The sequence below is a fragment of the Ambystoma mexicanum genome, chromosome 3q (assembly GCF_040938575.1).
Source record: "Ambystoma mexicanum isolate Mex_15411 chromosome 3q, UKY_AmexF1_1, whole genome shotgun sequence".
Taxonomy (NCBI): domain Eukaryota; kingdom Metazoa; phylum Chordata; class Amphibia; order Caudata; family Ambystomatidae; genus Ambystoma; species Ambystoma mexicanum.
In genome coordinates, this window is record NC_090926.1 from 1124671936 (window position 1) to 1124694908 (window position 22973).

General features: G+C 47.1%; 1 protein-coding gene across 10 annotated transcripts in view; it reads right to left on the reverse strand.

Annotated features, from left to right (window-relative positions):
• The window catches only part of WIZ (WIZ zinc finger), a 1545343-nt gene that overhangs the window by 267994 nt on the left and 1254376 nt on the right, over window positions 1-22973 (reverse strand). For all 10 annotated transcript variants that reach the window (XM_069603913.1, XM_069603914.1, XM_069603910.1 and 7 more), the window contains one exon: window positions 467-1009. In XM_069603913.1, the coding sequence (XP_069460014.1) occupies window positions 467-1009 (543 nt within the window). The remainder of the gene's footprint in view (window positions 1-466; window positions 1010-22973) is intronic.

The following is a 22973-nucleotide window of genomic DNA, read 5'->3' on the forward strand; positions in this document are numbered from 1 at the left end:
TCTCTTATGAAAGAGCTCCGCAATAGGGCGACCAGTAATCTGGGCGGAAAAAAACAATCTGAGGGACCTTGGCGCATGAGGGTTTTTGGGTACACTACAGGCCACGATAGGGATAGTGTTACAGGCACGCCTATGCCGACGTCCCCTTTCGGTGCCCGAAAGACAAGATGCAATACTCCACGGTTACTACTGGATGTCGGACACAAGACAGCACGTGATTCTAAGCATATTAAAAAGCATCAGAAATAAAGATTACCTTTTACTCACTCGCAATCTCTCCTGGTCTCATTCCCTACTAGGGCGTGTCCATTGGTGTCCATTTAGTCAGTTGTTTTACTGTAATTGTGACAAGTAACTTCATCACAGACCAGTAGTGAGAAGGGGGGTCCCCAAACAACAAATAGATGCACTATTAACAGTACAAGAGAAAAACAATTACAAAGTAATAGCTAAATAGAAGACTTACATAAATTTAAGGGGGACAGGTCATCCTGGGACTCCCAGGCCCTATTCACAGGAAGTTGGTCGTTTGACACATTCACTGGCAACATCTCGCGCTTGAAGTGAAATTTCATTTCATCTGGCTTCAGCTTCTTCTGCATGGATTGAGGAGACATGCCATGGAACATCTTACGTGCAGTTGGGGGAGACAGGTGTGATGGGCGGACCATAGGGCTGCTTGATGGCATGTTCATTTTCTTTGGGACGGCTGGCACTCTGATCTCGACTGGGCTATGTGATTCCATCGACCCTGAGCTGACCATTTGCTTGTGCATTGGTTTGGGGGAGGGCGTTGGTCCTTGCCCGGAAGGATTTGAGGGAGGCCGAGGTTGCGACCTCCTCTTGAGGAGATCTTTCATGGTATCAATGGGGGAGCCGTTCATATACCACTCTGTGACACCCATCTGGCGCAGGTGCGAGCGGGCATGGCTCGATAGTCCCTTCCGGTTCTCAAAGTACTCGCCACAGAACTCACAACGAATGTCTCGGACTGGTTCCGCTCCAGAAGCTGCAAGGTGTAAAAAGGACAGAATTAAGTTCCCAGAGTCACCTCAAGATCATGGATGTCAAACATTCCTTAAGCATAGACATAGCAGGGTGCGAGTAAGTTTGGGCACATGGATGGCATACAATTATTTTGCTTCTCACATAGTTAAGCATTTGTGCATTCAATCTTCCCTCCTCCAAACACTATGGTTACTGATTAATTAACAGTCTTTATTAAATTTGGCTGGACATTCATTGTTATAAATTAGTGGTCGTTTTCGGCTTTAATGAAAATCTGTGGTAAAGAAAACAACCCCATTGTTTTGGCTTTACTATGGAGAAAAATAGTGAATACCGCCCTGTTACGACAGTTGTTCTGAAACCCAACTAAGGGCTTAGTAAAACCATACAACTGAGACAGTACAAAACTATACCCTTAGTATAAGGCTGTACCACCCGAGTATTTGGTAGCGTAAACAGAGCAGCCAAGCTCATCTCAGGAGGGCGAGAGGGATGTAGGAAGGTATAAAGGACATGTAGTATACAAAAGGTTCAACAGAAACAAATTACAAAAAAAAAAGGTTTATTATAAATACAGTTAGGGCAAGTTGAGTCTTGGGGTTAAGTATGTTGTCTTCAAACATATTATACAAACACAACATAATGCTTGAAATTAGGGAAGTCAGACCATATCAAACACATTTATTATAGGAAGCACCAATTCACGGGGAGTAAAACCATCAGCTACTTTTAGATTACTTCACAGTAAATCAAGGGTAGTAGACCACATCTGTCATGAAGTGGCAGTCAGTAATGAATCACTTAGTAAACCAACCCTGTTACCAGGATACTTTTCTGAATAGTGGAACACAAATCCATGGAAAGATACACCTATAACTACATTAACGATGACAGTTATACCAGTTGAGTAAGACCTTATGGTGCAATATACAATTACAGTTGGTTTTCAGATCAGTGTAACCAAGGTAAGCAATAGCTTTCTACACCAATTTAGGATTGCATCAGGCAGACAAAGGTCAGCTAAACCTATAGTACACTAATTAAGAATGGCACACAGCTATTCAAGGCAGGAAAAACCTAATGCAGACTTATTCTAGACATGCTAAACAGCAGATCATGGGAAGCACGACCCAGTTAGTGTACATTTACAGTTATCCTAAAAGAAATAGTAAAGTGAAACCAACAGCATGACTTTTGGGGTAGAGGCACAGGCGAGTAAAATAACCTTACATCTACTTTTCAAGCTAAGGAAGAACTTTTGTAACTGCACACTCGGAGTGACAGTTACCAACCAACTCTTTCACAAGTAAGTACACTTTTTTTTTATTTTGTTTTATTTTTATTAAGTGTGTTCAGACAAAAGTATAAACCTTGCACGTTTTTGTATGAATCGTGAAACAAGAAAAAAGAAAATATAAGTTAACATTCTCATACAAAAAACATTGAATTGTTAAAACAATTTTTGTAGCCCCGGATATCGGGATGTTGTTGTGTTTGGTATGTAATTTAAACTTAATAAAAAACAGTTTTAAAAATAAAATTGTAAAAAAATCCCTTCAAATAGAACAGGGAAGTTGATCAGTGTCCATCATCATAGGCCCATTATTTTTTTCACTATCTTATCAAGTAAACCAGTTAAAGATAGTATCTGGGTATGACCCTTGTAAGGGAGGAAAAGTCGTTTGGGCTCCCCTACAATCCGAGCCAAGTGTATGGTATGCTCATACAATGGTTGGACACGTACCCTCGGTAAAGCCCCGATGACGGGTGCAACGTAGCCATTGAATGACATATCCAATGCCTCTCGCAAGACCCCAGGGAATCCATTTTTTAATGTAACCACAACTCCATCTTTGACTAGGCCGCATATGAAACTCAGCGTCAAGCCTGCATCTCTCCGCATGGCCAGCCCAGCAACCCCCACCTGCTCCCTGTTCACGCTGTGGCTGTCCTGTTCTCACGAAAGCTTGAGCGCAAATTGCTGCAAGCTGACTCTGCATCTCTCCTCTTCCTCGGAGATCATTGCCCTGTGTGTGACCTGGCCTGACCCTTGAAAACCATTCGTCATCACAAACCTGCCCCCGCTCCCAACATTTCCCACCCTCAAGAGTTACTATCTGCACAAACCTTAAACCACTCACCTCTTTGATGTAGCAGTGCTGGGATACCTGCCCATGGGCCACCCACAATTGCCCCCCCATATAACAAATCCTGAGCAAACATTTTTTTCTATGTACTATCTAGTCCCGACACCCTTGTTTAATCTGACACACATGATAATTGTGCCCCCCAAAGTAAACACCAAGATAAGGCACCTGGACCACCACACCTCTGGCCCCTCTGCTCCTGGTCAAGAATGTATATCTATTGCTACAATTTATAGACGATAATGTGTTATGAGAAGTCTTGTGTGTCATAGTAAATCTTGCATGCCCATGATTACTGTGAAGTTTTGCTTAGTTAGAATAATAACTGAACACGACAGGACCCGCCGCCCCTCCCTGATGAGCCCAGATGCCCCACAGGCCTCAAGAAGTAACAAGTTCAACCCCAGCCAATAGTACACATTATATAATGTCTTGTTTAACTAAACCAATGAAATGTATTTGTGTAACCCGTATAGCACACGTCATAGATGACACGTTTTTTACTTCTAATGCGATTGTTTTCTGTATCATGGGCAGAGTGCTCTCGGAGTAAGCAGTCCTCTGTGTGCCGCATTTTATCTTAAAGAATACCTTTTACTCACTCGCAAACTATCCTGGTCTCATTCCCTACTGGGGTGTGCATTTATTCCGTTTTACTGTAATTGTGGGGAATTATCACTCATTTGGTGACTCCGACACGTTAGCGTTCTTTTGATACGAGAAGTCCCCAGGCCACAGCAGCGAGATCCGGGCCCCCCCATTAAGGCAGCTCACCTACGGCAACTGGTACCCTTTAGAAACGCGTACGCTACTGAGAATGTTCCACAGGTCCCAGCTTTGCGAATACCCAGCCCTACCGCTGTCCAGAGTCGGGTTTGGCTCTTGATTGTGGGGTGGCACCCCGATTGTGGATAGACCGTGCACGCAGGCTCTCGGATCAATACGGACACATGAGTATTGATTGCGAGAGACTATAAAGGAAGGGTATGGGAAAAGGGAAGGGAGTCAAATTGAGGTATTTAAGGGATACTTGGTGGGTGTGATGCTTGGTGGGATAACTTCCTTGACTGTTCTTTTCTGTATATGGCCATTAGGATATTCTAAGATGTGACGAAGTAAAAGGAGATACGGGAACCTAGCTCCGAAAGGGGGTGGAAGGCGGCGCTGCATAGTACTATCTTGACTAGTACTGGAGTTTAAATAGTGGAGAAAATAAATAAATTAGGAGTCTTGTATAAGAAGGCTCAGAAAACGTTAGTTCTCTTTTCTTTTTTCTGATCTATGAGTACGAGTATCTAGAGGTCGGTCCAGAAGGGGCCAGGGAAAGTTGAAAAGGGAAATAGAAGTAAGAGGGGAAACTCTGGGTTCAGGGCAAGGGTAGTAGGGTTGTAGGAAGGTAGAGTTTATGTTTTAGGTTTGGTGTAAGTAGAGTACATCAATGTGTCACATTTAATGTTCTACGGTGTGTAGAATTGCAAATTGTCTGGTATATCAAGGAAAAGAGTGATCAAAATGTATTGTTGAAAGGTTGCAAAAAAGGTTGAGGTGAACATGGTGTAATAGGGTATAAGAAGAAATACTTTAGATTGAGCACACCTCCACGCACGCACCCAATAGTGAAGAGAAAAACACATGATGGGGGCAGACACACCATTCATGCATATATGCCAACACCTCCCTGTGTATAGCTAGAAAATAAAACAATACCATGAGCAATGGAAAACAGAAATAAAAGGGGACGGGACATCCCAAATATGGCCAGAAGGAGGGTTGTTTGAGAAAGCAGTATTGGACCTTATAGCAACATATCAATTAAATATAAAGGTAAGCAGCTCCAAAATAGAAGAGGAGTGCTAGATTTGTGGTGACTGTTTGAAGAAGTGCCATAGGTTAAAAATACCGACAAAGAACAGCCGCCCCAAGCAACAAGGACCAGGGAGGAGGGCGGGAGAAGAGAAAGGAGGGGAAAGAACCCAAAGAAAATGTATCCATTACTAACCAAATCCGCTGAGGGTTACAGAGACCCTATGTACGTGCCCAAGCCAAGTATGGCCCCCCTGACCAGCACCTCCTTCCCCTTATGATCCTAAGGGCTTGTACGGGCCAACGTGTGCACTCCAGTTAATTTAGGGCGTTTAACGCAAGACTTGGAAAGTCAGAGAACTATGACCCAGGCTGAACTAAGATATATGCGAAAGAAGTCAACTTTTGCCCGGGGGGTGAACAACTCTGACAACCCCAAATACTCCCGCAGACACAGCGGAAGACGAATTGAAGTCGGGGGACTTCCTATTCCGCATAAATAACACCCCCGTTAAGGTAATAGGAGTAGGGAGTGGAGAAGAGCAGGTGAGTACAGGACCAGGAAGTGTGACATCAGAAAGGGAAGAAAAATGTTTGAGTGATCTGGATGAGTATGAGGAATGAGCCAGAGCAGGAGGGGTGTCCCTACCGAGGGTGACAGTAACAAGTGATGAGGGGCACATCGGGAGAGTAAGAAATAGAATTGGGAGAATGGCCCTAGCAAAGAAAAATGGGACAAAGGGTGAGTAAGGAGAAAGGGAAGTCGAACTTACATGTGTCACTAATACAAAAGGGCATAGGGAGGCCTCACTATGTTCCGTGGGCACAGATGGACAAGGCCAATTTACTGAAAAAATTGACCCGCTTTCAGGGGGAGCGAGTAAATAGATATATGCTTTTGAGAAAAATACAGCAGGTGTACCATTAGCAATTGGCGACGTTAAAGGTTTGTTGGTATCAGCGGTGGATGATCAGGCTAATGGAGTGTGTGTGAAGGTCGGGTTCCCAGGGGTGACATTTGATTGTGACCGCCATGATGGGGCGTCATATAACAATGTAAGACCACAGGTGTGGGATGCACTGAGGAGCACATTGCCAGACATGCCCAACTTACAATCAGTGATGCAATGCACTATGGGAGAGGACTAGGATTCTGCGACTTACATTCTTCGGGTGCAGGATATGTGGAGGGCAGAGACGGACACAGCTTGGGAACAATTCACCTCCCTCTTTTACTTCATAATTAAGAGGCCTCCCGAAGGAAGCAAAGAAGGCACTTGATAGAATTGCTGGGATAGAAGCCAAAGGTTGGCCAGAAATGTGTATTATCAGAATGATCAACAGTATGGCCACCCCCACTCAGGCAGCCCCTATGGCCTACCTATGGGTGGATACAGACAGGAACAAATTGACCCCCGTTACACACAAGAGCAGAGAGCACCACACAAGGTACACAGCAGCGATTAACATGAGAGAATCACATGGTAAACACACAAGGGAACCCATTCGTTACCAAGGCAAATGGCACACCAGCGCCGTTCAGAGGAGCAGCAGTGATGGGGGACAGCGTTTTCACCCACCCTGAGACAACTAGACACCCAGAATAGGACTCCACAGAGAGCACTTGCGTGTCCAATCCTATCGACAACCCCAAGTCCAGACAAGGAACCACTGGTGGGGGTAGAGATAGGAAACAAGCAGTTCATCTTCATGGTGGATTCAGGGGCAGCAAAATCATGTCTAAAAGGAAGGACGGTTTCAAAAAAAAAAAAAAAATGGAAACACAGGGATTTTCTGGGGTGGTGGTCACGGTTCCGTACACTAAAGATTTGGACGCAACAGTGGGGGTAAAGACAGTGCGAGCACCCCTACTGTACCACGAAGACTCGCCAATAAATTTACTAGGGAGGGATCTCCTCAGTAAGCTTAACATGACCATCTCCTTCACAGAGAGGGGAATAGTGTGCTCTACACCGGGTATATGTGCCATGAGAGCAATGTTACTAATCAAAACACTTGCCAATGAAATAACGGATCAGGGAGTGTCAATTGACCCAGACATGTTTGTTCAAGGGATACGAGTGTTGACAAAAGCAGCGCCTGAAATAACACAAGAAAGGAGAGTACCTTCCAACTTTGTGTTTCGCCTTGTGGCTGCCCCAGAGGTCGATACTGTCCCTAGATTGAAGCGCTTTGAAACACATTGTGTATAGCTGCTATATAAATAAACCATCATATCATTTACATGTTGTGCAAGTATCCGCACAGCGAATGTCGGTGATAGGATTGGACGCGGGTCGGTGTGAGTGGACAACAGTGCTATGCATAGATTCCAATATAGCGCTACGTGATCCAACAGATGATGAACTATTCACTGACAGTGACACTGATGAGGAGATCATAGAGATTTGTATCCCTTGTGGCATAATGATTCAAAATAGACAAGTGACCAACCCCCTTGTGGCCAATGTCAGTGCACCCCCAAACTTTTTGCCAAAAACATGCAACAGGTGCCAGCCACATTATGGATGACAAATTCCCATGACGTAGGTCTCCTGCAGGAAGTAACCCCTGTTAAAATAAAGCTCAAACCTGTGTTGCCCAGAGTAAAACAGTACCCCTTGCCAAGGGAAGAGGAGGGAATAAGCGGGACCATACACGCCCTACTAGAACAAGGGATAATTGTGCCAACAAATTCACCTTGCAATACAGCAATTTACCCAATTAGAAAAGCGAAGGGCGGGGCTTTGAGGTTGATACAGGACCTACACCCACTTAATGACGGCATACAAAAAGGATTTCCACTTGTCCCAAACCCTGCATCACAAGCGGCAACTTGGTAGATTTGAAAAAAACATTTTTCTTAGTACCCCTGGACCCAGAATCACAGTACCCGACTGCATTTACCCTGGGGGGAAAAGATGAGCATTGCAGATTGCCCCAGGGATATTGTGAGAGCCCAAGCATTTTCATAGAATTCTACATGAAGACCTTAGCAACACTGACACAAAAAGCACGATAATACAGTATGTAGAGGACCTTCTAATATGCAGGGAAAACGAGGCACAGTGCAGGATAGACTTGCATTGTTAAAATCACTGGCCTACAAAGGGTACAGGTGGAAAGACAAATTACAGTACTGCCTAAAAGAAGTGCTGTATTTGGGACAGCTGATATCAAAAGATGGTAAACTTATACTCCCAGACAGGGCAGCAGCAGTACACGCAACTATCAGGTACCACACAGTGAAGGACATGCAGAATTTCTCGGCGTATGTAACTATTGCCAAGCGCATACACAAGACCCTTGCTACAAGCGCTAAAGGAAGAGCAAAGAGTTCAGGGATCGTGTGGACACCAGAAATGAACACAGCTTTTGACACATTGAAATATCTCATCTCCACGGCGCCAGTTCTAGCAACTCCTTATGAGCAACTCCCGATTATGACCGTGGGTTCTTACTATTTTCACACTGCCGGATCACTCATGACAGCAGTATTGACACAGAAAACGTCTATAGGACACAAGCCACTAGCCTACTACAGTGGCACACTCGACGCTGTAAGGCACTTCGCGTGCGAACAGGCTCTCGCATCTGCCATTGAAAAGAGAGTCACAATTGTAATGGGATGTTCAGTAACTATTTGTTGAGCACTCGTTTGCCATTCTTGAAAAATTCAAATCCACACGGACACAGATGGCCACAGCATATGAGATCATATTGTCTAGCTCCAACATGCACCTAGTGCGTTGCAAAACCGTGAACCTAGCAACATTCATCACAGATGCGTGCACAGTGGAGGACATGCAAAACCATGAATGTGCCACATGTGAAGGGGAAGGTACGACATACCCCAAGTAAATGAAAATGCCTCAGAGGAAGGGGAAGGGAATAGTTTCTTACCTGTAACTCCATTTCTCCAGCATTGGTATCTTTCATGGATTCACATGCTTAGAATATTCCCCGTCGTCAGACTGGGACCCCTCGGTACACAAATATAGCCTTTTCCAATAGGAAAACTTCCGACACTTTTGTGTCCTATCTACGTCCTTTTAGGACCCGCCTACGCATGCTCCGTAAGACGTCCCCGTATAAGAGGCCCGCCCCCACGGTTTCCCTTCTGATTTCGGCCCCTCCAAAGTAGGAAGGGTTAAAATGTATCAATTAAATACATTACATTCCGGGGAGGTTGGCGGGCGCATGTGAATCCATGAAAGATACCAGTGCTGGAGAAATGGAGTTACAGGTAAGAAACTATTCCCTTCTCCAGCATTGGATCTTTCATGGATTCACATGCTTAGAATAGATTGTATAGCAGTAACACTTGAGACGGCGGTGAGAATGTAACGTAATATACCCTCAACATACTACACAATGCATATGTACAGTAGGAATAAGTTACCTCATATAACCTTACCCACATGAAATAAACTGTCATTAAAAAGGTAGACAACAGATTCTCCACAGCGTGGAGCTTACCTTACTGAAACAGATGGCGCAGGACAGCTCTTCCCATCTGCACCTCGTCCGCATGCTGCCTGGCAAGGCAGTAGTGGCGGGTAAACGTGTGGGGCACTGACCATGCCGCAGCTTGGCATATGTCCGTCAGTGGAATTCCTGCCCATAAAGCTGTTGAGGAGGACATCGATCTTGTAGAATGGGCTCTAGGATGTCCTTGCAGTGGCCTTCCGCCCTTAGAGTGACAAAACGCAATCGTCGATGAGACCCATCGAGCCAATCCTTGTTTAGAGATTGCTTTTCCGCTAGTCGACGGACCATATGCGACGAACAGTTGCCTAGTAGACCTGAGTTCCTGTGTACGATGTAGGTAAAATTTCAGAGCCCTCTTAACGTCCAGGGTATGAAGAGCTTTTTCTGCTGCCGATGATGGTGTGGCGAAGAAAGTAGGGAGAACAATGGACGAGTGTTTGTGATACACCGTCGGAACTTTTGGGACGAACATAGGATTAGTTGCCAGGACTACTTTGTCCTTAAAGAATCTTAAGTATGGCGGGTCTACGGCCAGCGCTTGCAGTTCCGAGATTCTTCTAGCTGATGTGATAGCAATCAAGAATGCCAACTTCCACGAAATGAATTTTATGTCGGACGTGGCCATAGGCTCAAAAGGCGGTTTCATTAAGCCTGCCAACACTGTATTGAGACTCCAAGTCAGGGGGGGAAACGTTTTTCCGGGGGAAAAGCTCGAAATAAACCCCTCATGAAGTGTTTTACAAGTCTGTCGCTAAGTAGAGGAGACGACTGCCTTTTCCTTGTGAACCTCGAGATGGCCGCCAGGTGCACCTTTATCGATGTGAAGGATAATCCCCTCTCCGCCAAGAGGAGCAGGTAAGGTAGAACTTGTTCCGGCGTCACCGACAACGGTTGTAGGTCCTGTTGTCCCCTACACCATTCACAGAACCTCCGCCACTTACAGGAGTAGGATTTGTTTGTAGAAGGGGCTCTAGCCGCCTGCAGAATATTTTGACAATCCTCCGAAATGTCTAAAGCACCGAACTCCGAAAAGTCAGGAGCCAGGCTGTAAGGTTGAGACTGTCCGGGTCGTGATGCCACACCGTGCCTTTGTCCCGGGATAGTAGGTTCGGGGCTTTCGGAAACCGTATGGGATGTTCCAGCGACAGGTGAAGCAGGTCGGAGAACCACGGTTGCCTTGGCCAGTATGGTGTCACTAGAATTACCCGACAATTGTATCTGCGTATCCACTGTATTGTCCTCCGTATGAGGGGGAACGGGGGAAAAGCATAGAGGAACATGTCCGTCCATGGGAAGGAGAATGCCTCCCCCCTGGAGCCCTCTTGAGGCCATCTGCTTGCGAATTGCTCGCATTTCTTGTTGTCTTTGGTCGCGAAGGCGTCCAGAGGGGGGTGACCCCATTTCTCGAACACTTTCATCAGGTGAACTGTGTCCATTTCCCACTCGTGTATCTGGGCCATGCTTCTGCTGAGGGAGTCTGCTTGGGAGTTCCTTACTCCTGGATGGTGATGAGCCACGATGGAAATTTCGTGCTTTAATGCCCCATGCCATGTTTTCATGAGCTTCTATGGAAAGAGTTCTTGATCGCGTCCCTCCTGGTTTCCTCAGATAAAACATGGCCGTTGTATTGTCGGTCAGTATTCGTACTCGCGAGCCCTTGATGTGTGGTAGGAATGCCTTCAAGGCCCATCGTACTGCTCTGAGCTCTAACACGTTTATGTGTAGGAGTGACTCCGTTGGAGACCTGCGACCTTGCGTTTGGAGAGCACCCATGTGAGCTCCCCATCCGGTTAGGGACGTATCCGTGACTATGGTTCGCTGAAACTCCAGCTCCTGTAGGGGTACGCCGTTGTTCAGATTGTGGAAACTCTGCCACCACTGAAGGGTCCGAAGCAGCTTGTCATCGTCGATGGTTATCTTGTCTGACCACGATCCTTGAGCCTGCGTCCATCGGTCCGCGAGGAATTCCTGGACTGGCCTCATGAATAGGCGACAGTTTTCCACCAGATGGATGCAGGATGCCATGGCCCCTAGGACCGAAACGTATTTTTTCACTGAGATCTTGGTGTTTCGCCGTAGTCGGCATGCTTGTTGATTGAGTCTTGAGGTTCTGTCGAGAGAAGGTTTCACTAGCCCTAACTGGGTCTCGAACTGTGCCCCCAGGAATACCAGCGATCTCGATGGCTGCAGAGAGGATTTTTCGAAGTTTATGGCGAATCCCAGCTGTTGTAGAAGCTGCATGGTGGCTTGTAAACTTGTGTTGGTCGACGCTGGGGAGGATCCCCTTAACAGCCAGTCATCGAGGTATGGGTATACATGGTGGCCTTGCTTCCTTAGCGAGGCCGCTACTGGAGCCAGGCATTTCGTGAACGTTCTGGGGGGAGGTCTTGAGCCCAAAAGGAAGAACCGTGAATTGGTAGTGAGTCCGCCCTATTACAAATTTTAGGAATTTCCTGTGTTTCCGACACATTGGAATATGGAAATACGCGTCCTGTAAATCCAGGGATGCTAGAAAATCCCCCTCTTTAACGGCGCGGATCACTTCCTGCAGAGTGAGCATCTTGAATTTAAGGCTCTTTAAAGACTTGTTGAGATCGCGTAAGTCTAAAATGGGACGCCATTTGCCGTTCAGCTTTTTTACGACGAAATATCTTGAGTAGACTCCTTGACCTCTCTGTGATGTTGGAACTAATTCTATCACGCCCTTTGCTAACATGAGTGTTACCTCTTGTTGCAGTATCTTCAGATGGGAATGAGCGGTGAACGCAGGTGGAATTTGCGGAGGGCTGTGTTTGAATTGTAGAGTGTCCGTTTCTTATAGTATCCAGCACCCATTGATCCGTCGTTATTCGTTCCCATTCGTCGACATATGCTGAAACTCTTCCCCCCAGAACGGTGTGTTGTATGTCACTGCTGATCTTTATTTTGCTCGTCTCTCGACGACGACGACGGATATGATGGTCTCTTCCTGGAAGTTCCAGCGACGGTTTGCCGTTTGGGAGGCACGTCTGTAACCCTGGGAGGGGTAAGCTGATCTGCCAAAGGATCAGTCTCCAGATACAGAGAATCTTTAATTACCTGAAGCCCCTCTAAAGGGACGAAAAGACTTGTAGTTTCTGCCACTCTGGAGGGCACCCAATGAACGTGCAGTGTCCGAGTCCTCTTTCATTCCCTTTAGGGCTTCGTCCACCTTCTCACCGAAAAGAAGGTCTCCCTCAAAGGGCATATCTAAAACTTTGTATTGTACTTCTGGCCTGAAGTAGGTACACTTAAGCCATGACTGTCGACGTAATACGACCCCATTATTGACTTGCTTGAAGCCGGACTCAGCGAGGTCCACCGCAATGTTTATTGCGTGATTTGATGCTTCCTCGCCTTCTCGGACGAGTAACATCGCTGCCTTCCTATGCTCTTCCGGAAGATGATCAAGCAACGGAGCTAGCCTGTGCCACATCGCCCTATCGTATCTGGCAATAATTGCCAGAGAGTTTGCGGCCTTTACTGTGGTCGCTTCCACGGATAGCACTTTTTTGCCAAAGGCATCTTGGCGTCTCGCTTTGTTCTCAGGAGTCGTCGTGCACTTGTGCTGGGCCTTCGCCTTCCTCGCCGCTGCTGCCGACACCATCGAGTCTGGCGTTGGTTGGGAGGATAAACACTTGGGGGTAGACTCTGGAGCCTTAAACTTTTTACCCAGGCGTCCTTTCACTGCCGGCTCTGAAAACGGGTGACGCATTGTCTGCAACCCCTCCTTCCATACATGGTCTAGTATTGTTTTACAAAGGTAGCGGGCGCCCCTCTCTCGCAAGAACAGACATGATAACCTGTTCAGTGGTTATTAACCACTTGAGAGTTCGCAGCCACTGCTTTTACTCACTGTGCCTTTCACAGATGGGAAATATCCATTTGCATATCAGTCTTTGTCCTGCCCAGGGGCAGGACAGCACCGAAATACAATGGCAATTTCAATCTGAACGAGAGTACCACCAGCAACCCCATACACGTGTTTCACCCTTGTTGGGGATCATCAGTGAGGTGAAGCTGATGCCTCTCTAAGCACAGTGAGAGGGAGACCACGTCTGGTTGCCCCCAGGAGACCTAGGGTTACCAATCCCAGGTTCCTTAAAAAATAGTTTTACAAAGGTAGCGGGCGCCCCTCTCTCGCAAGAACAGACATGATAACCTGTTCAGTGGTTATTAACCACTTGAGAGTTCGCAGCCACTGCTTTTACTCACTGTGCCTTTCACAGATGGGAAATATCCATTTGCATATCAGTCTTGTCCTGCCCAGGGGCAGTCCAGCACCGAAATACAATGGCAATTTCAATCTGAACGAGAGTACCACCAGCAACCCCATACTAGTATTGGTATCGACAACACCGACCTCCTTCTCTTACCCATGTGGTCGAACAAAAAACATGTTCTTCCTGGGACAAACCAAATTCTTTGCATGCCTTCTCCATCATAGAATGGAATGACGCAATGTCGTCTGGAGGGGACGGGTGAGCTGGGCTTCTAGGGGTTTCCAACTCCACCTCTGACTCCCAGGTTAGATCCCTGGAGGGGGATGATGAGATATCCGACATGGCTCCCCCGTCAGACTCCGAATCTGGCAGCTCACCTTCCTCTTGTGCCAGTGCTGAGATTGGCGTGCGTAGGCCATCGTCGACGTCGTTGTCGGTGGGACGGTGGATGCCACCAGCGTAAGTGGCAGGGTGGAGGCCGATGACTGGGCCGCCGTCGACGACGGTGACTTAGCAGGTGGTTTTGGCGGTCCCGCCTTTTCCACCCTTGGCTTGCTTTTACTCGACTCTCGACTCGTGGTCGATCTATGATGATCGCTCGAGGAGGATTTCCTTTCCTTTTCATGCTTTTTTGATGAAGATGATTTCTTTGACGAGGAGTCTCTAGTTGAGTGACTTCCAGACGACTCTTTCCGTCGGTCGAGATTTCTTCGCCGGTGGTTCCGACGAGGTAGCGCGGCGTGATGTTTTCGCCGATTGTGTGGAACCTACCTCCGAAGGGGGATGTGCCCCCGCTCCATCATTCAGCCATGCCACCAGTCGTCGACTGCGGTCTTTGAGGGTTTTTTGAGAAAACCCTTTGCATATGTCGCAGTTATCCGCCGAATGATGAGGGTGGAGGCAATATATACAATCCATATGTCCGTCCCCCTCGTAAACTTTTTTCAAGCCGCACGTCGCGCATGGGCGGAACAGCGCTTTTCCTAACACGGAGGACATTTTCTGTACTCAAATTCCAGTAATGCAACCTTGTACAAAATAGTAAGACAACGCAAGGAGATCCCACTACTTTGGAGACGGTTGAAATCTGAACGGGAACCGCGGGGGCGGGCCTCTTATACGGGGACGTCCTACGGAGCATGCATAGGCGGGTCCTAAAAGGACGTAGATAGGACACAAAAGTGTCGGAAGTTTTCCTATTGGAAAAGGCTATATATGTGTACCGAGGGGTCCCAGTCTGACGACGGGGAATATTCTAAGCATGTGAATCCATGAAAGATCCAATGCTGGAGAATTGTACTTTGTAGATGGGTCGGCATCAGTGTGTCCAGAGACAGAAGAAAAACACATAGGAGCAAAAGTAGTGCGGTTGGAGGATGGAGAATATGAGAATCGTACAGAAAAGGTTACCAATGCATTTTTCAGCTCAACAGCAGAATTGGTGGCACTCATTGAAGCACTCCACGCAGCAAAAGGGTGCGCAGTAACAATCTATACAGATTCTGCATCCATGACCACACCCGTGGAGGGGTGATCGTCAAGGTGGGGAAGGAGAGTTTCAGAAGAGCAGATGGGTCTCCTGTGCAACATGCAGAACTCTTGAAAGAACGAATAGAAGCATTACCGGCACCCTCGGTAGTGGCCCTCGTGAAGTGCCAGGCACACACTAATAATAATGACGTCATCTCATTGGGAAGCGCGCCAGCAGACGCCGCCGCGGAAGAAAGAGCATATTTTGACAAAGATTTAAATGGAGAGTTCATACTTAAGAAAATGTAGAAGAGGAAAGGGAAACAGGATATCTTAAAGACCATATCACAGATAATTGACATGCAAAAAAAAGCACTGATTGAGGAAAAAGAATTGAGGAAAAGCAGAGGTAGGAGCAGTCTGTGCAGTCACTACCCCTGTGAGCTCCCGAATCCCGAGACTTCCATCTGTTTAATACCTCTATTTTTGCCGGTGAGAGGACCGTTCAAGAACCACCCCAGGCCGTGGAGCGGTCGCAGAGGTAGGAGCAGTCTGCAGGCTGTGTCAGGACTGCGGGACTTTCAGACATGCCCCTCCTCTTGTGACCAGCACCCCTCCGGACCCACTAAGTGAGGAAGAAAGCGACAAAAGGCGCCTAAGGAGCGCAAAGTCCCTGCTTTCAAGAAAAGATCTGCAAGGGATCTCAAATGCACAAAGCCGCTTGCAGTCGGCTCCAGCAAAATTATGCAAACAAAAGTCGGCACCTAAAGACTCCTTAATGGACGCCCCGGCCCCTTGCCCTTCATCCAGTGCCCTACGAACACCTGATACACAGAAGACAACCCACGCACTGTCAGACGGGGCTGACTAAGTGCCCCAAACAACCTCGGCAAAGGGACAAACCAACGAGGAAGTCACTCCAGTAACAGGCCGTGTGCGGCGGCTGACTCACCTTACTGGCTGGAGGGCCCCTTGGAGGGGAAGCCCAGTCTCAGCGGTGAGAGCTGTGAAAGCCGTTGCCATATTTGATTTCAGCTGAGCCTGTTACGGGCACTGAATCTGCTCACCAACACCTAGCGAGCACTAATAAAATCGTTTTACCAGCAGACCCTCTGCCCTCACCTGCCCACCTTTCCAGGTCGCCAATGTGAGGGAGGACGCCTCACCCGACGCCGAGCCGCAACCAGCACTACCAGAGAGCTCCATGCAGTCCTGTGACTATACCAAAGGGGGCGGGGCTCTCGCGGGCAGCGGGGCCGCCAGGAACTGCTGCGTACACTTTGAGGACTCGAGAACTGTGCATGAAGCCCTCCTCCCGTCAGGATCAAAGTCTCGCCGACTGGCAACAAACGCAGGCCTGCGGATAGCACAGCAGACCAGCCAGTCAGATTAGGACCAGTCGGATTAGGACTAAGGGAAGGAGAAGTTGAAGCAAGAGTGGATTTTCCTACTCCAAATGAAGAGACAAGTATGCATCCTACAAAGGACACCAAGCGCCAAACGCAGCCACGCTCCAACCTGCCAGTAGTCAGTAAAAAAACTTTGGTGTCCAGGAGGGGAGACCTAACAGAAAACCGTACATCATTACATGAACAAAATCCCTCACAAAGCTCACGCAATTAATTTCCCTTAAATACTTTTTTACAAACCAGGGGAAAAGAAACCACGATCATCTAGACGAACTTTCAGACGCAGACATTTTAGAGGGAGTGAGGGAGCCGGCGCCAGCCATAAAAATGCGGAAAACTGGTAACCAAGCGACCCCGCCCCAGCATCTATACACATGACAAAAATCTTGGAGATGGCACTCGACAAAGCCCCGGAAAGCCCTGCCATAAAGGACAGTCCGCTTGTGGAGCCTAAAACTCCCACATCTCACACCACGGAGGACAGCACCGGGCCGAAGAAATCTTCGAGCTTGGGCCCAGCAAAGCCCAACAAGCTAGTAGAGCTCAACATCGCTCAGGCGATCACCTCGCCAGAAAGCCCATTGAGAAAGGAGGCTCTGTTGGCAGTAGGAGTTAAGGAGCGGCAAGACTCAGATGAAAGGCCTTTAAAACCAATCTCAAGTGACACAAACCCCCAACCTCAGATAAAGGACCTTGGAAAAATGAATGTTAGCAGCAACCCACCTCCTCATGAAGGGACCAGACCCCTCAGAGAATTTGCAGTACCAGCCCGCAGGAGCAGCAGAAATCCACCTATTTAGTTGGCACCACTACGGTGAGCCAACCGGGTCACACACAGGCGTCATGTCTGGGCAATCACTGGCCACCGGCACAAAAGGATACCCCGACGAAAAAACCTGACATGGTAACTATCATGTCAGCTATCACCATTGCCCTGGCCCCCTTCTGCAAGTTATAGGAGGCCATAAACGATAAGCTGAAAGATCATTCCACGTTGACCGCAATGATGAACTCCAAACTAATATACCTAGAAGGGTACATCCAGGCGATGGAAAAAAAGATTCTTACCACCCAAAATGGCAACAACTCGACCAGAAGTTCAGCGCTACCAAAGATGGTCTTCTTTAAAGAAAGTTCACTGAGACAAAGCAAGACGGATACAAAGGCAAGCAGAGCGGATCCCTTTAAGAAGCGAAATACGGACATAACTAATACTGTTAGGAGCCCCAGTGAGACCACACAAAGGACAGGGAAATTACCACTGCCAGGGAATCAATCTGTTTTGTTAAAAAAAACTAAACGATACGATCGGTACCAAAAGACTGAAAGAAGGAAAAAACAATGCAAGAAAAACTTGAGCACAAACACCCAAATCGGGGAAAAGCAAAGAAACGCAGCCCCCCAGACCAGACCCAAAAAGATTGCCACCGGAAATATGCACCACTAATCGTGGGGTAAAATCCCGACAACATCAAAAAACATCTCAAAGCATTTAACCGAAGCATCAGCGGATGAGGGGGACAACAAGGGCATACACACCCAAGAGACACCAAACTGCCCCAGACTCCAAAAAAACAACGGGAGAATTCACAAGGCACCCAGACAGAGAAACCCTCAGGATCTCGACGGGCTTAAAGAGCAGAAAGAGTCGTCCCACAAGGAACAGAAACGACTCCAGACAAGGGTCCGAAAACCCAAGAGATCGGAATAGACGTCACCAACAGAAAACAGAATCAAGGGTTGAGACCCTAACCCTGAAACTAGAACAAGCCTTCGAGGAATCATGACAATCTGGTGCTCAGAGGAACTGTGAGAAACATCTTCAGAAAAATGCCCTCTCTGGAAAATATAAGAGCACACGACTATGCTAGGGTAGAACCCTACCACAGAGGTCAAACCGCTAAAGCCTACATCCACATAAGAGCGGACGCCCTTCCCTCCTCAACCAACAAAGCATTAGTGGAACCGTCCCAAAGCGGTTTCCATCTACATATATTAGCAAAATCTGGCTCAGCACTGACCGCAAGGGAACAGAGGCCGGCGGAAAAGCTGAGAAACACACACTATCATTCCAAAACTGAAGACTTGTAGAACACCTAGAGAATGCCAAGATACAGAGCCAGCCGGAAGAGTCGAGACTGGAGGGTCACCCAACAACTCCCCTATCCACCAATAAGGACACCAAGAGGAAGGGAATCTCCAAAAACGAGCCACGAAGAGAAGCTAAGATCTCGAAAAACACCCTCATAAGATCAACCTGAAAAAGGCTCAGAGGGAATCAGCAGATTTGCCTAAAGGCGACCATCCCGAAAATGCGGGCAGCTCCCCAAGCAATTCCATTAAGCCGATGCTAAACAAAAGGCTGCTTTCACCAATGAAGCAACTGTGGGCTTGGCTGCCAAAGACACTGGCCGCCCAGAAGAAAAAAATAGCAATTTGCTACCAACGGTACAGAGCCACAACAGTCAGGGATGCGAGAAAATCCTCCACTTCTAACGACAACTCTAGATCTGGGCTCCTGGAACACGTGTGGCTATAAGCATTTAATGCAGAAAGGAGATGTCAATTTAAATGACTGCGACATCGTGGCCCTCCAAGAAACCTGGCTCTCTGAAATGCCACACCTCGACGGCTTCAACATAGCCGTCTCACCAGCTAAAAGAAAAATACTTTAGGCCGTCCTTCTGCAGGAATCCTACTTGCGGTTCAATCTGGAAGAGGAATAACCATCCAAAGGACTCCATCAGCCTCACTGAACCATCTAGCAGTGCCGACAAGCTGGCCTGTGCCGGACCCTAAAGACAATCATGAGAACAAGCTACTTGTTGCAATAATCATCGTATACTGGAACCCCCAAACCATATCCGATGACCACGTCCAGAAATCCATCGAAAAAAGAAAACTGTGGATTCAATCTACGCAGAGAACGATGCGACTCACCTCATAATCTGTGGCAATCTGAAACGCAAGGTGCCCTTCTTTAGCGGACAATCTGAAAGCTGAACCCACGCCAGAGGGAAAAAAAAAGGATCCGATGGAATCTCGGGGCTGCTTCATTTTTGGCCAAGCCCTTCCAAAGCCCAATCGCAAGCCGAAATGGGAAAGAGACTGCTCAAGCGCAACTATTGACTATATATTTGTGTCTGAAAATCTTTTACAACTGGCAGTCGCTTTCGAAGTAGTAAAAACTGCGGCAAGCGATCAGGTCAGAAGATTGTGGATGATAACGAGAAGAGCAGCACTAAGAAGCAAACGACGAGTGTAACGCTCAAGGGGCGCACCTTAAACTCAGAGTCCAGAATAAAAGAACTAACAATCAAATATTCCAAGCAGCTGGCAGGAAAAAAACTGCCAAAGGAGACAGAACTAGACTATCAACTGCTGTTGAGCCCATATAAGTCCAAGAGGAGGAGAAAACCTGAACAGAGAGAGACACTTTACTGCATCTCTATGACAAGCTTCTGGTGGGGAAAAGAGCGGTCCTGAGACACCCAAGAAGGAAGATCAAAATATCAAACTCAACAGCAGCGCAAATGGAGCTGTGCAAAGAAACCAACCAAGTCCTATAAAGCCTGGCTAAGACATCGGCGGATTACCCTCTACCAAAGAGACTAGGAATGCTGAAAAGAAAATGGATGGCAAGAACACCAGAGCCTTCTGGTCCATTAAGACCTCGGAGCACATCCAGAGCCCTCACAGTCGAACTCTGAGTGAAGCCAGTTGGATAGCCCATTTCTCAGCACTTTTCAGCGACCCGGTGGTGAGGGAAAAAGCAAACAGCAACGACTCCGAAGACAGCTGGCTAGACATAGCTAACAAAGAGGACATCCAAGCAGTCATTCGCAAACTAAAATCTTCGCGAGCCCCGGGTCCAGGCGGAGTGACGAACATCGACCTGAAAAACTTTCCAGAAGGATGGTCAATCTTCATCGGAATGGTCTTTAAAAAATGCGCCACTGACCGATTGCTACCAAAATCCTGGACAACGGCGACGGTGGTACCAATTTTCAAAAAGGGAGATAGAACCCACTAAATTACAGACTAATTGCACTGCTTGACACGATCGGAAAGGTGTTCGCCTCGCTCTTATTGAGGAACTTCCGAACTTGGTTTAAAAAAGCCACTTTGAATGATCGATCCTTCCCAAGCTGGATTCCGTAAAAACTCTGGGACGATCGTCAACATCATGATCCTGAGCACCCTCAAAAGTAAAACCCAAGAGGGAATGACCAAGCTGTATTTAGCATTTATAGATCTCTCCCAAGCGTTTGACATGATAGAGGACTACTATGGGCGAAATTTCAGGTGGATAATTGCCCCAAGAGCATCCTGGATCCAATAAAAGCCCTCTACACCGGTACATCTATGCGGGTGAAGCTGCACAAGAACGGCACGCTATCAGAAGAAATCCCAACAAGCAGAGGGGTGAAGCAGGGATGCTAGCTAGCACCGGTGCCGTTTATAGCCTTTTTAGGCGACTACCAAGAATCAACCACTGCGGTAAAAGGATTTCCAAAGATCGGAGGGTCCCCTGTCCAGAGAACTCTATATGCGGATGATATCACGCTGATTGATCAAACACCAATTGGACTCCAGCGGCAATTAGCCAACTTAGCTGAATACATAGAGTTGAACAAACTGAAAATCAACAACAAGAAAACCAAGATCATGGTCCTGGAGAGGAAAAAAAAATAAACAATCAGACCAAGCAAGCCTCATGGCAAATAGAAAACAGCAAAATTGAAGTGGTGTCAGAATTGAAATACCTAGGGGTCATGCTCAACAGTTTACGCTCGGAGGTGAGCATGCAAAGCTACATCTCGTCCAAAGCGAGAACTTTATCGACCCAGACACGCATGCTGGACAACAAATTTGGCCGTTTCTCAATAATCGCCCTCATCAATACTATAAAGCAAAAGTGGTCCCGTACCTGCTTTATGGCCGAGAAGCAATTTCAATGATTCCGGAGGAGATCTGGGGGGAGGATCGAAGGCGTTTTCTGGAGGTCAGTGCTGTCCCTCCTGAAATTGACCTCAATGCCAGCCATCAGAAGAGAATTAGGGCTAATCTCTCTGAAAACCAGAGCGGAAAACAGCAGTATGACACTCATCTTACTACTGGAGGCTCTGCCCCTATTTAATCTGCTAAATGCGGAAATCAAGGCAGGCAGATCGAAAATGCTCGTATCCTGGAAAGCAAATTACCTGCACAGAAGACGAATTACTTCAAAACCCTCTCAGAATCAAAAACAAATTGGAAGAACTGGACCGGATCAACACCTCAGAGAAAGCGGAAAAAAACAAACTGTTGAGCCATCTCCCGTCGCTGCCGAGAAAAGTAAATGACCTGCCAGAGATCTATAGGAAATTCCCCAGCAAACCGTTCCGTCACTTCTTTTTGAGAGCAAGACAATCTACTACCGACCGACGAGATCCTGCACATCAGAGGACTGCCCATGTCAAACTCCTGCAGGTTATGTAAGAAGGCAGAAGTAGTAGAATCAGTTTGCCACCTCTTGACGTCCTGCCTGGCAACGGTAAACGTCCGAAAAAACGACTAATCTCTGATTCTAGAGCCTCACTCTGATTGTGAGGAAACGACTTGGCGGCCACGCTTGATTAGTGGACAAAAGACTTCATGGGCCATTGCCACCATAAAAATTCTACAAACTGCCTTACTGAAAATAGAAAAAGAAAAAGAGCAGGAAGGAGTGCCCGAAGCAGAAACTGAAAAAATAAAATGAATAACGTTTCACAACAACACAGAACACTGTTTTTGCAAAACCAATACATTTTGGTAAACAAAAAAAAAAAAAAAAAAAAAGAATTATGGGTTAAAAGAGGACGCACAGTCAGCTACAGACCTCCTTTGGTGCCAAAATTGCACAGCAAAGGTAGTAATATCTCTAGAACTGTTACAAATAGCATTCAAACAACTGCACTTCCCAGCACACGGCAAAACACCACATAGCGACAGACATACAGGAAGATTGTTTCGTTCCAGGTTTGCAAGAACATGTGGCAAAACTAACAAAAGAATGCATGACATGCCAAACATAATTCAGGAATTACCCTAAGAACATTGAAAGGGACCCTGCCTCGCCCCATCTGACCCTTCTGTGAACTGCATATTGATTATGCGGACATGGGCGAAAGGTGCAATGGAGCAAGATCTCATTGTGGTGGTTTGCCCTTTTTCACGCTGGGTAAAGGCAGGGCCCTGCGCCCACCCAGATATGAAATGCGCGGCAACATTTTTAGTGAAGGAGGTATTCCCACGATGGGGAATTTGTGAAGTCATAAGTTCCAACAAGGGAACGCACTTTGTAAATGACTTGTTAAAAGGCAGTAACATCCTTATTGGGCATCAAACACAAATTGTGTTAATTTATCACCTGCAAGCGA